At 39.6% G+C, this 17500-nt stretch overlaps 1 protein-coding gene across 2 annotated transcripts in view; it reads right to left on the minus strand.

The window, feature by feature from the left end:
- Positions 1-17500, minus strand: part of LOC124005152 (voltage-gated potassium channel subunit beta-1) — a 168825-nt gene that overhangs the window by 14709 nt on the left and 136616 nt on the right. For both annotated transcript variants that reach the window (XM_046314139.1, XM_046314138.1), the window contains exons 4-6: positions 15935-16014; positions 15767-15811; positions 10057-10101 (exon numbers count right to left, since the gene is read on the minus strand). In XM_046314139.1, coding sequence (XP_046170095.1) covers positions 10057-10101; positions 15767-15811; positions 15935-16014 — 170 coding nt within the window. The remainder of the gene's footprint in view (positions 1-10056; positions 10102-15766; positions 15812-15934; positions 16015-17500) is intronic.

Below are 17500 nucleotides of genomic sequence, written 5' to 3' on the forward strand. Positions count from 1 at the left end.
AGGATGGATGAATACATAGTGATGAAGGATGGAGGAATACATAGTGATGAAGAATGGATGAATACATAGTGATGAAGGATTACATAGTGATGAAGGATGGAGGAATACATAGTGATGAAGGATGGATGAATACATAGTGATGAAGGATGGAGGAATACATAGTGATGAAGGATGGATGAATACATAGTGATGAAGGATGGATGAATACATAGTGATGAAGGATGGATGAATACATAGTGATGAAGGATGGAGGAATACATAGTGATGAAGGATGGATGAATACATAGTGATGAAGGAATACATAGTGATAAAGGATGGAGGAATACATAGTGATGAAGGATGGAGGAATACATAGTGATGAAGGATGGATGAATACATAGTGATGAAGGATGGAGGAATACATAGTGATGAAGGATGGAGGAATACATAGTGATGAAGGATGGAGGAATACATAGTGATGAAGGATGGATGAATACATAGTGATGAAGGATGGATGAATACATAGTGATGAAGGATGGAGGAATACATAGTGATGAAGGATGGATGAATACATAGTGATGAAGGATGGATGAATACATGGTGATGAAGGATGGAGGAATACATAGTGATGAAGGAATACATAGTGATGAAGGATGGAGGAATACATAGTGATGAAGGAATACACATTGATGAAGGATGGAGGAATACATAGTGATGAAGGATGGATGAATACATAGTGATGAAGGATGGATGAAACATAGTGATGAAGGAATACATAGTGATGAAGGATGGATGAAACATAGTGATGAAGGAATACATAGTGATGAAGGATGGATGAATACATAGTGATGAAGGATGGATGAATACATAGTGATGAAGGAATACACATTGATGAAGGATGGAGGAATACATAGTGATGAAGGATGGATGAATACATAGTGATGAAGGATGGATGAATACATAGTGATGAAGGAATACATAGTGATGAAGGATGGATGAATACATAGTGATGAAGGATGGATGAATACATAGTGATGAAGGATAGAGGAATACATAGTGATGAAGGATGGATGAAACATAGTGATGAAGGAACACATAGTGATGAAGGAATACATAGTGATGAAGGATGGAGGAATACATAGTGATGAAGGAACACATAGTGATGAAGGATGGAGGAATACATAGTGATGAAGGATAGATGAAACATAGTGATGAAGGATGGAGGAATACATAGTGATGAAAGATGGAGGAATACATAGTGATGAAGGATGGAGGAATACATAGTGATGAAGAATGGATGAATACATAGTGATGAAGGATTACATAGTGATGAAGGATGGAGGAATACATAGTGATGAAATATGGATGAATACATAGTGATGAAGGATGGAGGAATACATAGTGATGAAGGATGGATGAATACATAGTGATGAAGGATGGATGAATACATAGTGATGAAGGATGGATGAATACATAGTGATGAAGGATGGAGGAATACATAGTGATGAAGGATGGATGAATACATAGTGATGAAGGAATACATAGTGATAAAGGATGGAGGAATACATAGTGATGAAGGATGGAGGAATACATAGTGATGAAGGATGGATGAATACATAGTGATGAAGGATGGAGGAATACATAGTGATGAAGGATGGAGGAATACATAGTGATGAAGGATGGAGGAATACATAGTGATGAAGGATGGATGAATACATAGTGATGAAGGATGGATGAATACATAGTGATGAATTAGGAGGAATACATAGTGATGAAGGATGGAGGAATACATAGTGATGAAGGATGGATGAATACATAGTGATGAAGGATGGATGAATACATGGTGATGAAGGATGGAGGAATACATAGTGATGAAGGAATACACATTGATGAAGGATGGAGGAATACATAGTGATGAAGAATGGATGAATACATAGTGATGAAGGATGGATGAAACATAGTGATGAAGGAATACATAGTGATGAAGGATGGATGAAACATAGTGATGAAGGAATACATAGTGATGAAGGATGGATGAATACATAGTGATGAAGGATGGATGAATACATAGTGATGAAGGATGGATGAATACATAGTGATGAAGGATGGATGAATACACATTGATGAAGGATGGAGGAATACATAGTGATGAAGGATGGAGGAATACATAGTGATGAAGGATGGATGAATACATAGTGATGAAGGAATACATAGTGATGAAGGATGGATGAATACATAGTGATGAAGGATGGATGAATACATAGTGATGAAGGATGGAGGAATACATAGTGATGAAGAATGGATGAATACATAGTGATGAAGGATTACATAGTGATGAAGGATGGAGGAATACATAGTGATGAAGGATGGATGAATACATAGTGATGAAGGATGGAGGAATACATAGTGATGAAGGATGGATGAATACATAGTGATGAAGGATGGATGAATACATAGTGATGAAGGATGGATGAATACATAGTGATGAAGGATGGAGGAATACATAGTGATGAAGGATGGATGAATACATAGTGATGAAGGAATACATAGTGATAAAGGATGGAGGAATACATAGTGATGAAGGATGGAGGAATACATAGTGATGAAGGATGGATGAATACATAGTGATGAAGGATGGAGGAATACATAGTGATGAAGGATGGAGGAATACATAGTGATGAAGGATGGAGGAATACATAGTGATGAAGGATGGATGAATACATAGTGATGAAGGATGGATGAATACATAGTGATGAAGGATGGAGGAATACATAGTGATGAAGGATGGATGAATACATAGTGATGAAGGATGGATGAATACATGGTGATGAAGGATGGAGGAATACATAGTGATGAAGGAATACATAGTGATGAAGGATGGAGGAATACATAGTGATGAAGGAATACACATTGATGAAGGATGGAGGAATACATAGTGATGAAGGATGGATGAATACATAGTGATGAAGGATGGATGAAACATAGTGATGAAGGAATACATAGTGATGAAGGATGGATGAAACATAGTGATGAAGGAATACATAGTGATGAAGGATGGATGAATACATAGTGATGAAGGATGGATGAATACATAGTGATGAAGGAATACACATTGATGAAGGATGGAGGAATACATAGTGATGAAGGATGGATGAATACATAGTGATGAAGGATGGATGAATACATAGTGATGAAGGAATACATAGTGATGAAGGATGGATGAATACATAGTGATGAAGGATGGATGAATACATAGTGATGAAGGATAGAGGAATACATAGTGATGAAGGATGGATGAAACATAGTGATGAAGGTTGGAGGAATACATAGTGATGAAGGATGGAGGAATACATAGTGATGAAGGATGGAGGAATACATAGTGATGAAGGATGGATGAATACATAGTGATGAAGGATGGATGAATACATAGTGATGAAGGATGGATGAATACATAGTGATGAAGGTTGGAGGAATACATAGTGATGAAGGATGGAGGAATACATAGTGATGAAGGATGGAGGAATACATAGTGATGAAGGATGGATGAATACATAGTGATGAAGGATGGATGAATACATAGTGATGAAGGATGGAGGAATACATAGTGATGAAGAATGGAGGAATACATAGTGATGAAGGATGGATGAATACATAGTGATGAAGGATGGATGAATACATGGTGATGAAGGATGGAGGAATACATAGTGATGAAGGAATACACATTGATGAAGGATGGAGGAATACATAGTGATGAAGGATGGATGAATACATAGTGATGAAGGATGGATGAAACATAGTGATGAAGGAATACATAGTGATGAAGGATGGATGAAACATAGTGATGAAGGAATACATAGTGATGAAGGATTGATGAATACATAGTGATGAAGGATGGATGAATACATAGTGATGAAGGATGGATGAATACATAGTGATGAAGGATGGATGAATACACATTGATGAAGGATGGAGGAATACATAGTGATGAAGGATGGATGAATACATAGTGATGAAGGATGGATGAATACATAGTGATGAAGGAATACATAGTGATGAAGGATGGATGAATACATAGTGATGAAGGATGGATGAATACATAGTGATGAAGGATGGAGGAATACATAGTGATGAAGAATGGATGAATACATAGTGATGAAGGATTACATAGTGATGAAGGATGGAGGAATACATAGTGATGAAGGATGGATGAATACATAGTGATGAAGGATGGAGGAATACATAGTGATGAAGGATGGATGAATACATAGTGATGAAGGATGGATGAATACATAGTGATGAAGGATGGATGAATACATAGTGATGAAGGATGGAGGAATACATAGTGATGAAGGATGGATGAATACATAGTGATGAAGGAATACATAGTGATAAAGGATGGAGGAATACATAGTGATGAAGGATGGAGGAATACATAGTGATGAAGTATGGATGAATACATAGTGATGAAGGATGGAGGAATACATAGTGATGAAGGATGGAGGAATACATAGTGATGAAGGATGGAGGAATACATAGTGATGAAGGATGGATGAATACATAATGATGAAGGATGGATGAATACATAGTGATGAAGGATGGAGGAATACATAGTGATGAAGGATGGATGAATACATAGTGATGAAGGATGGATGAATACATGGTGATGAAGGATGGAGGAATACATAGTGATGAAGGAATACATAGTGATGAAGGATGGAGGAATACATAGTGATGAAGGAATACACATTGATGAAGGATGGAGGAATACATAGTGATGAAGGATGGATGAATACATAGTGATGAAGGATGGATGAAACATAGTGATGAAGGAATACATAGTGATGAAGGATGGATGAAACATAGTGATGAAGGAATACATAGTGATGAAGGATGGATGAATACATAGTGATGAAGGATGGATGAATACATAGTGATGAAGGAATACACATTGATGAAGGATGGAGGAATACATAGTGATGAAGGATGGATGAATACATAGTGATGAAGGATGGATGAATACATAGTGATGAAGGAATACATAGTGATGAAGGATGGATGAATACATAGTGATGAAGGATGGATGAATACATAGTGATGAAGGATAGAGGAATACATAGTGATGAAGGATGGATGAAACATAGTGATGAAGGAACACATAGTGATGAAGGAATACATAGTGATGAAGGATGGAGGAATACATAGTGATGAAGGAACACATAGTGATGAAGGATGGAGGAATACATAGTGATGAAGGATAGATGAAACATAGTGATGAAGGATGGAGGAATACATAGTGATGAAAGATGGAGGAATACATAGTGATGAAGGATGGAGGAATACATAGTGATGAAGAATGGATGAATACATAGTGATGAAGGATTACATAGTGATGAAGGATGGAGGAATACATAGTGATGAAGGATGGATGAATACATAGTGATGAAGGATGGAGGAATACATAGTGATGAAGGATGGATGAATACATAGTGATGAAGGATGGAGGAATACATAGTGATGAAGGATGGAGGAATACATAGTGATGAAGGATGGATGAATACATAGTGATGAAGGATGGATGAATACATAGTGATGAAGGATGGAGGAATACATAGTGATGAAGGATGGAGGAATACATAGTGATGAAGGATAGAGGAATACATAGTGATGAAGGATGGATGAAACATAGTGATGAAGGAACACATAGTGATGAAGGAATACATAGTGATGAAGGATGGAGGAATACATAGTGATGAAGGAACACATAGTGATGAAGGATGGAGGAATACATAGTGATGAAGGATAGATGAAACATAGTGATGAAGGATGGAGGAATACATAGTGATGAAAGATGGAGGAATACATAGTGATGAAGGATGGAGGAATACATAGTGATGAAGGATGGATGAATACATAGTGATGAAGGAATACATAGTGATAAAGGATGGAGGAATACATAGTGATGAAGGATGGAGGAATACATAGTGATGAAGGATGGATGAATACATAGTGATGAAGGATGGAGGAATACATAGTGATGAAGGATGGAGGAATACATAGTGATGAAGGATGGAGGAATACATAGTGATGAAGGATGGATGAATACATAGTGATGAAGGATGGATGAATACATAGTGATGAAGGATGGAGGAATACATAGTGATGAAGGATGGAGGAATACATAGTGATGAAGGATGGATGAATACATAGTGATGAAGGATGGATGAATACATGGTGATGAAGGATGGAGGAATACATAGTGATGAAGGAATACACATTGATGAAGGATGGAGGAATACATAGTGATGAAGGATGGATGAATACATAGTGATGAAGGATGGATGAAACATAGTGATGAAGGAATACATAGTGATGAAGGATGGATGAAACATAGTGATGAAGGAATACATAGTGATGAAGGATGGATGAATACATAGTGATGAAGGATGGATGAATACATAGTGATGAAGGATGGATGAATACATAGTGATGAAGGATGGATGAATACACATTGATGAAGGATGGAGGAATACATAGTGATGAAGGATGGAGGAATACATAGTGATGAAGGATGGATGAATACATAGTGATGAAGGAATACATAGTGATGAAGGATGGATGAATACATAGTGATGAAGGATGGATGAATACATAGTGATGAAGGATGGAGGAATACATAGTGATGAAGAATGGATGAATACATAGTGATGAAAGATTACATAGTGATGAAGGATGGAGGAATACATAGTGATGAAGGATGGATGAATACATAGTGATGAAGGATGGAGGAATACATAGTGATGAAGGATGGATGAATACATAGTGATGAAGGATGGATGAATACATAGTGATGAAGGATGGATGAATACATAGTGATGAAGGATGGAGGAATACATAGTGATGAAGGATGGAGGAATACATAGTGATGAAGGAATACATAGTGATAAAGGATGGAGGAATACATAGTGATGAAGGATGGAGGAATACATAGTGATGAAGGATGGATGAATACATAGTGATGAAGGATGGAGGAATACATAGTGATGAAGGATGGAGGAATACATAGTGATGAAGGATGGAGGAATACATAGTGATGAAGGATGGATGAATACATAGTGATGAAGGATGGAGGAATACATAGTGATGAAGGATGGATGAATACATAGTGATGAAGGATGGATGAATACATGGTGATGAAGGATGGAGGAATACATAGTGATGAAGGAATACATAGTGATGAAGGATGGAGGAATACATAGTGATGAAGGAATACACATTGATGAAGGATGGAGGAATACATAGTGATGAAGGATGGATGAATACATAGTGATGAAGGATGGATGAAACATAGTGATGAAGGAATACATAGTGATGAAGGATGGATGAAACATAGTGATGAAGGAATACATAGTGATGAAGGATGGATGAATACATAGTGATGAAGGATGGATGAATACATAGTGATGAAGGAATACACATTGATGAAGGATGGAGGAATACATAGTGATGAAGGATGGATGAATACATAGTGATGAAGGATGGATGAATACATAGTGATGAAGGAATACATAGTGATGAAGGATGGATGAATACATAGTGATGAAGGATGGATGAATACATAGTGATGAAGGATAGAGGAATACATAGTGATGAAGGATGGATGAAACATAGTGATGAAGGAACACATAGTGATGAAGGAATACATAGTGATGAAGGATGGAGGAATACATAGTGATGAAGGAACACATAGTGATGAAGAATGGAGGAATACATAGTGATGAAGGATAGATGAAACATAGTGATGAAGGATGGAGGAATACATAGTGATGAAAGATGGAGGAATACATAGTGATGAAGGATGGATGAAACATAGTGATGAAGGATGGATGAATACATAGTGATGAAGAATGGATGAATACATAGTGATGAAGGATGGATAAATACATAGTGATGAAGGAATACATAGTGATGAAGGATGGATGAATACATAGTGATGAAGGATGGAGGAATACATAGTGATGAAGGAATACATAGTGATGAAAGATGGAGGAATACATAGTGATGAAGGATGGAGGAATACATAGTGATGAAGGATAGATGAATACATAGTGATGAAGGATGGATGAATACATAGTGATGAAGGATGGATGAATACATAGTGATGAAGGATGGATGAATACATAGTGATGAAGGACGGATGAATACATAGTGATGAAGGACGGATGAATACATAGTGATGAAGGATGGAGGAATACATAGTGATGAAGGATGGATGAATACATAGTGATGAAGGATGGAGGAATACATAGTGATGAAGGATGGATGAAACATAGTGATGAAGGAACACATAGTGATGAAGGATGGAGGAATACATAGTGATGAAGAATGGATGAAACATAGTGATGAAGGATGGAGGAATACATAGTGATGAAGGATAGATGAATACATAGTGATGAAGGATGGAGGAATACATAGTGATGAAGGATGGATGAATACATAGTGATGAAGGATGGATGAATACATAGTGATGAAGGATGGATGAATACATAGTGATGAAGGATGGAGGAATACATAGTGATGAAGGATGGATGAATACATAGTGATGAAGGATGGAGGAATACATAGTGATGAAGGATGGATGAAACATAGTGATGAAGGAACACATAGTGATGAAGGATGGAGGAATACATAGTGATGAAGAATGGATGAAACATAGTGATGAAGGATGGAGGAATACATAGTGATGAAGGATAGATGAATGCATAGTGATGAAGGATGGATGAATACATAGTGATGAAGGATGGAGGAATACATAGTGATGAAGGATGGAGGAATACATAGTGATGAAGGATAGATGAATACATAGTGATGAAGGATGGATGAATACATAGTGATGAAGGATGGATGAATACATAGTGATGAAGTATGGATGAATACATAGTGATGAAGGACGGATGAATACATAGTGATGAAGGATGGAGGAATACATAGTGATGAAGGATGGATGAAACATAGTGATGAAGGAATACATAGTGATGAAGGATGGATGAAACATAGTGATGAAGGAACACATAGTGATGAAGGATGGAGGAATACATAGTGATGAAGAATGGATGAAACATAGTGATGAAGGATGGAGGAATACATAGTGATGAAGGATGGATGAATACATAGTGATGAAGGATGGAGGAATACATAGTGATGAAGGATGGATGAATACATAGTGATGAAGGATGGAGGAATACATAGTGATGAAGGATGGATGAAACATAGTGATGAAGGAACACATAGTGATGAAGGATGGAGGAATACATAGTGATGAAGAATCGATGAAACATAGTGATGAAGGATGGAGGAATACATAGTGATGAAGGATGGATGAATACATAGTGATGAAGGATGGAGGAATACATAGTGATGAAGGATGGATGAAACATAGTGATGAAGGAACACATAGTGATGAAGGATGGAGGAATACATAGTGATGAAGAATGGATTAAACATAGTGATGAAGGATGGAGGAATACATAGTGATGAAGGATAGATGAATACATAGTGATGAAGGATGGATGAATACATAGTGATGAAGGATGGATGAAACATAGTGATGAAGGATGGATGAAACATAGTGATGAAGGCATACATAGTGATGAAGGATGGATGAATACATAGTGATGAAGGATGGATGAATACATAGTGATGAAGGATGGATGAATATATAGTGATGAAGGATGGATGAAATATAGTGATGACGGATGATTGAGGGAACGTTGACGGAGTGAAGAAATAACCTACGCCTTGACCTTCATCACTACTCTCAGCTGGATGACTGCCACTGCATGTACCATGTATCTATACTGCATGTATCTAAAACCTCTGCAAAGTGTGTGTGTGTGTGTGTACGCGTGGGTGTGTGGTATCAGACAATGTCCCCCAGTCAGCAGAACAGGAGCGTATGACAGGATGTTAACAGTGAAGAGGTGCAGAAGCAGGGAAAGAAGAGGCATGTAGGTGTTTGTGTAAAGAGCTGAGCTCTGCAGTATTTGAAACATAGTTAAGACTTTTTGAACAGGCACTTACTTTCCTCCCCAGTACAGCTTGGTAGTGATGACCAGACTTGATCGTCTAGAGAGAGATAGAGAGAGACAGAAAGGAAGGAAGGGAGAGAGGAGAGGGGGAGAGAGAGAGACAGAAAGGAAGGGAGAGAGGAGAGGGGGGGAGATAATTAGAGAGAGATGAAGGGGGGAGAGAATCAGAGAGAAATTACAGTTATCAATAGAGATGACAGTTGTCAATAGAGAGATTACAGTTGTCAATAGAGATAACAGTTATCAATAGAGATGACAGTTATCAATAGAGATTACGGTTATCAATAGAGATGACAGTTGTCAATATAGACATTGCAGTTATCTTTAGAGAGAGATGACAGTTATCAATAGAGAGAGATAACAGTTATCAATAGAGAGAGATGACAGTTATCAATAGAGAGAGATAATAGTTAGCAATAGAGATGACAGTTGTCAATAGAGAGAGATGACAGTTATCAATAGAGATAGATGACAGTTATCAATAGAGATGACAGTTGTCAATAGAGAGATTACAGTTGTCAATAGAGATAACAGTTATCAATAGAGATGACAGTTATCAATAGAGATTACGGTTATCAATAGAGATGACAGTTGTCAATATAGACATTGCAGTTATCTTTAGAGAGAGATGACAGTTATCAATAGAGAGAGATAACAGTTATCAATAGAGAGAGATGACAGTTATCAATAGAGAGAGATAATAGTTAGCAATAGAGATGACAGTTGTCAATAGAGAGAGATGACAGTTATCAATAGAGAGAGATGACAGTTATCAATAGAGATGACAGTTGTCAATAGAGATGACAGCTATCATTAGAGAGAGATAACATTTATCAATAGAGATGACAGTTATCAATAGGGAGAGCTGACAGTTATCAATAGAAATATAACAGTTATCAATAGAGAGAGATGACAGTTATCAATAGAGAGAGATAATAGTTAGCAATAGAGATGACAGTTGTCAATAGAGAGAGATGACAGTTATCAATAGAGAGAGATGACAGTTATAAATAGAGATGACAGTTATCCAATAGAGAAAGATAAAAGTTATCAATAGAGAGAGATGACAGTTATCAATAGAAAGATAAAAGTTATCAATAGAGAGAGATAACAGTTATCAATAGAAAGAGATAACAGTTATCAATAGAGAGAGATGACAGTTATCAATAGAGAGAGATGACAGTTATCAATAGAGAGAGATAACAGTTATCAATAGTAAGTCGCTCTGGATAAGAGTGTCTGCTAAATGACTTAAATGTAAATGTAAATGTAGAGAGAGATAACAGTTATCAATAGAGAGAGATAACAGTTATCAATAGAGAGAGATGACAGTTATCAATAGAGAGAGATAACAGTTATCAATAGAGAGAGATGACAGTTATCAATAGAGAGAGATACCAGTTATCAATAGAGAGAGATGACAGTTATCAATATAGAGATGTCAAAGTGATTCAGAAGGCTATTTTGTTTATCTAACTACATCATCTGACCCTCTCTCCCTCCCTTTCCCATTATTATGTTTAGGCAGATTATTGTAAATGAGTTGTGTCTATGAGTGAAACTCCTGCTCTCCTACATCCTGTACTGCCAGACATGAATGAGTGTGTACCAGTTCCGTTACGAAATGACAAAGGGAGGGAACCAATGACAGAACATTGTGACATAACAGCTAGGACACATCAACAAGACAAGGAGATACAGAGACATATAACTATATGTATAACACACACACACACACACACACACACACACACACACACACACACACACACACACACACACACACACACACACACACACACACACACACACACACACACACACACACACACACACACACACACACACACACACACACACACACACACACACACACACACACACACACACACGTAGATAAACGCAACATGCAACTATTTCAAAGATTTTACTGAGTTACAGTTCATTTGAGGAAATCAGTCAATTGAAATTAATTAATTAGGCCATAATCTATGGATTTTGTCACAAATCCCGCTTCCTGAGTCTGTGTTTGCCTGTGTTTCTGTCCTGGAGTGTGTTTCCGGTGTCCTGGAACGCATCCTGTCTGGTTGCCGGGCGAATTAGCTTGTTGGGAGATCGATGTTCACCCGCACCTGTATCCCATCAGTAATCTGCACCCCTGTCCTGATCATCATCTCTCCTCTTCATAAGCTCTGACCTGACATCCATTCCCTGCCGGATCGTTAGCCATGAACAGTATGTTGTGCCATAATATCAGCCTCAAGTTGGATATAATTTGTTTAGTTGTTTTTTTACGTATTGCTTGCCTTAAACTTCCCTCCGTTTGTTCGGTCTTCAGTTACTCACCCGGATCATTTACCCCATTCCCGCCTGGTCGTCGGAGGATTCAGCTACCCCATTGGATCCACCTATTTACTCCCATCAACTCACCACCGCTGCCCGCTACGCCACCTGGATATATCTACCCATTCACATTCACTTGTAAATAAATACTCACCTTCTTCCTACTCTCCTTGTCCTGGTCTGCTTCTGGGTTCGATTTTGAAAGAACGTGACAGATTTCACATGACTGGGAACACAGATAGGCATCTGTTGGTCACAGGTACCTTAAAAAAAATGTAGTCAGTAGCTGGTGTGACCACCAGTTGTCTCATGAGGAGCGACACATCACCTTCGCATAGAGTTGATCAGGCTGCTGATTGCGGCCTGTGGAATGGCTGAGTGAAGTTGCTGGATATTGGCGGGAAACTGGAACACGCTGTCGTACACGTCAATCCAGAGCATCCCAAACATGCTCAATGGGTGACAGGTCTGGTGAGTATGTGGGGACATATTCAGCTTCCAGAAATTGTGTACAGATCCTTGTGACATGGTGCCGTCCTTTATCATGCTGAAACATGAGGTGATGGAGGTGGATGAATGGCACAACAATGGGCCTCGGGATCTCGTCACGGTATCTCTCTGCATTAAAATTGACATCAATAAAATGCAATTGTGTTTGTTGTTGTTATGCCTGCCCATACCATAACCCCACTGCCACTACGGGGCCACTCTGCAGACATCGCTGACATCAGCAAATCGCTCGCCCAAACCACGCCATACACGCTGTCTGTCATCCGTCCGGTATAGTTGAAACTGGGATTAATCTGTGAAGACCTTCTCCAGCGCGCCACCAGCCGTTGAAGAGGAGCATTTCCCTTCAGAAGTCGGTTATGATGCCGATCTGCAGTCAGTCAAAATATTGCCTCTGTGTATTGAAACAGGTAAGATCAGGGATATTGCCTCTGTGTATTGAAACAGGTCAGATCAGGGATATTGCCTCTGTGTATTGAAACAGGTACGATCAGGGATATTGCCTCTGTGTATTGAAACAGGTCAGATCAGGGATAATTATCACTGAATTATCACTGCATTATCACTGAATTATCACTGAATTATCACTGAATTATCACTGCATTATCACTGCATTATCACCGCATTATCACCACATTACCACCGAATTATCACTGCATTATTGCTGCATTATCACTGCATTATCACTGAATTATCACTGCATTATCACGGACTTATCACTGCATTATCACTGACTTATCACTGCATTATCACTGCATTACCACTGACTTATCACTACATTATCACTGCATTATCACTGAATTATCACCGAAGTATCACTGAATTATCACTGAATTATCACTGAATTATCACCGCATTATCACCACATTATCACTGAATTATCACTGCATTATTGCTGCATTATCGCTGCATTATCACTGAATTATCACTGCATTATCACTGACTTATCACTGCATTATCACTGACTTATCACTACATTATCACTGCATTATCACTGAATTATCACCGAAGTATCACTGAATTATCACTGCATTATCACTGAATTATCACTGCATTATCATTGACTTATCACTGCATTATCATTGACTTATCACTGCATTATCACTGACTTATCACTGCATTATCACTGAATTATCACCGAGTCATTTGAATATTTGTTTATGTTGCCATTAATCCTATAAAGGATGGATTGCCAAGAAGCAATTTGACACAAAAATACAATTTAATGAAAAAAATGAATCCAATCATTCACTCTGTACAGACACAAAGAGGTACAGAGGCACACAAACTCACACACGCACACAGGAAGGCATGGAACACGCATATAGGCACTTATATACAGATGGAACACGCATATAGGCACTTATATACAGATGGAACACGCATATAGGCACTTATATACAGATGGAACACAAATATAGGCACTTATATACAGATGGAACACACATATAGGCACTTAGGGGTCAATGGTCTAATGTTAAGTAGTGGTCAGTGGTCTAATGTTAAGTAGTGGTCAGTGGTCTAATGTTAAGTAGGGGTCAGTGGTCTAATGTTAAGTAGTGGTCAGTGGTCTAATGTTAAGTAGGGGTCAGTGGTCTAATGTTAAGTAGTGGTCAGTGGTCTAATGTTAATAGGGTTCAGTGGTCTAATGTTAAGTATTGGGTAAGTTTAACAAAAGTAATTTGGAAAAGTGGTCTAATGTTACAGTAGGGGTCAGTGGTCTAATGTTAAGGTAGTGGTCAGTGGTCTAATGCTAAGTAGGGGTCAATGGTCTAATGTTAAGTAGTGTTCAGTGGTCTAATGTTAAGTAGTGGTCAGTGGTCTAATGTTAAGTAGGGGTCAGTGGTCTAATGTTAAGTAGGGGTCAGTGGTCTAATGTTAAGTAGTGGTCAGTGGTCTAATGTTAAGTAGGGGTCAGTGGTCTAATGTTAAGTCGTGTTCAGTGGTCTAATGTTAAGTAGTGGTCAGTGGTCTAATGTTAAGTAGTGGTCAGTGGTCTAATGTTAAGTAGGGGTCAGTTGTCTAATGTTAAGTAGTGGTCAGTGGTCTAATGTTAAGTAGGGGTCAATGGTCTAATGTTAAGTAGGGGTCAGTGGTCTAATGTTAAGTAGTGGTCAGTGGTCTAATGTTAAGTAGGGGTCAGTGGTCTAATGTTAAGTAGGGGTCAATGGTCTAATGTTAAGTAGGGGTTAATGGTGTGAGGATCCCTTTTGATGTTCCTGGGGTCTAATTGGGGGGAATGTTTATAGTGGGACGCTTTATAGTGGTATAAGATCAGTTACCCCCATTGGAAAACAGACTGCTTATGTAACAGATTTACTGAGAGGAAGTGCAGGGGAAGGGAGGAAGTGTGTGAAGGGAGGAAGTGAGCGTGAATCTCTGTTGGTGTCCCTTCATCTTCTCCTCCCCTTCTTCTTGCCCTCCTGCTTCCCTCTAAACTTTAGTTCCTTGTGTAAAAGCAACTGTCAACTCCTTCACAGAAAGTGCATGTCAATCAACAAGGAAAGTTTGAAAGAAAACCAAATCTTCAAAAGGAGAAAACCTCTCTCTCTTCCTGGCCCTACCATGGAACTCTCAGAGGATTCCAGGCTTCTGGAAGCATCTGCCAGTCGACATGTTTACAGAGACAGGAAGTGCTTAAGTGAATCTTATTTTGAGGTGGAGTTTAGGAAAACAAAACTGCTGACACACACACACACACACACACACACACACACACACACACACACACACACACACACACACACACACACACACACACACACACACACACACACACACACACACACACACACACACACACACACACACACACACACACACACACACACACACACACAGTGGCCTACCTCCAGGACTTCTTTTTGATGATATTACCCAATATGGCTTCAGCTCTAAAAAAAAGCAATGGAAGAAAGTGTCACAACTCCTCTCAGTGGTCAGTATCACATAGCTGACCATCACTTGCTATTACAGTGACCTGATTTAAAGACTTTCACTACTATATCCTGACTCACTTTCCAGCAGCGTACACCTCCGCTGTGTCAAACAGATTGACCCCACTCTCATACGCTATGGTCATCAGCTGCTCGGCCACCTGGGAAAACACACAGAGGTCAGAGGTCAAAGATGTCACACACACACACACACACACACACACACACACACACACACACACACACACACACACACACACACACACACACACACACACACACACACACACACACACACACACACACACACACACACACACACACACACACACACACACACACGACATCACACTCAACACTTAACATACACACGCATTCTCATCATCTTCGTCGTTATCATCATCAGATGTAGGAACCCCTGGTTAACAGCCAGGATGTAATCCATCTATCTAACATCATAAGGCTGTTTGGTTGGCAGAAACACTGTCTGGCTCTGCTCCTCCTCTCAGTTCCACTGTCTTCCTTCTCTCCTCCAGGATACTGTAGACAGTGTTTCCAGTCTGCTTCTATAGTTGTCCCTCTCTAGAGAGCGGAGCTGCTCGTCTCTCCAGTGTGTTTCTGTGTCAGCGCAGCAGGCTGAGGCAGCAGACTTGACTGTGATTCACACAGACTGCAGATCATACATCATCAGGCTGAATTGTTCCCAGATTAAATGCTCTTTTATAGTGCGCTTACTGCAATGAGACTGTAAGTGAATTTGCTATAATTTCCCACTGCAGCGGTGTGGGAGCACTGGGAGACTGGGAGACTGGGAGTGTGTGTGTCTCTTTGCAAGACTGGCAGTGTGTGTGTCTGTGTGTGAGACTGGTAGTGTGTGTGTGTGTCTGTGTGTGAGACTTGGAGTGTGTGTGTCTGTGTGTGAGACTGGGAGTGTGTGTGTCTGTGTGTGAGACTGGGAGTGTGTATGTCTGTGTGAGACAGGGTGTGTGTGTCTGTGTGAGACTGGGAGTGTGTATGTCTGTGTGAGACAGGGTGTGTGTGTCTGTGTGAGACACTGGGAGTGTGTGTGTCTGTGTGAGACAGGGTGTGTGTGTCTCTTTGTGAGACTGGGAGTGTGTGTGTCTCTGTGTGAGACTGGGAGTGTGTGTGTCTCTGTGTGAGACTGGGAGTGTGTGTGTCTGTGTGAGACAGGGTGTGTGTGTCTCTTTGTGAGACTGGGAGTGTGTGTGTCTCTGTGTGAGACTGGGAGTGTGTGTGTCTGTGTGTGAGACAGAGTGTGTGTGTCTGTGTGTGAGACTGGGAGTGTGTGTGTCTGTGTGTGAGACTGGCAGTGTGTGTGTATGTGTGTGAGACTGGGAGTGTGTGTGTCTGTGTGTGAGACTCGGAGTGTGTGTGTGTGTGTCTGTGTGTGAGACTGAGAGTGTGTCTCTGTGTGAGAGACTGAGAGTGTGTGTCTCTGTGTGTGAGACTGAGAGTGTGTCTCTGTGTGAGACAGAGTGTGTGTGTCTGTGTGTGAGACTGGGAGTGTGTCTCTGTGTGAGACAGAGTGTGTGTCTGTGTGAGAGACTAACAGTGTGTGTCTCTGTGTGTGAGACTGAGAGTGTGTGTCTCTGTGTGTGAGACTGAGAGTGTGTCTCTGTGTGAGAG

This window comes from Oncorhynchus gorbuscha, linkage group LG19 (assembly GCF_021184085.1).
Source record: "Oncorhynchus gorbuscha isolate QuinsamMale2020 ecotype Even-year linkage group LG19, OgorEven_v1.0, whole genome shotgun sequence".
NCBI lineage: Eukaryota > Metazoa > Chordata > Actinopteri > Salmoniformes > Salmonidae > Oncorhynchus > Oncorhynchus gorbuscha.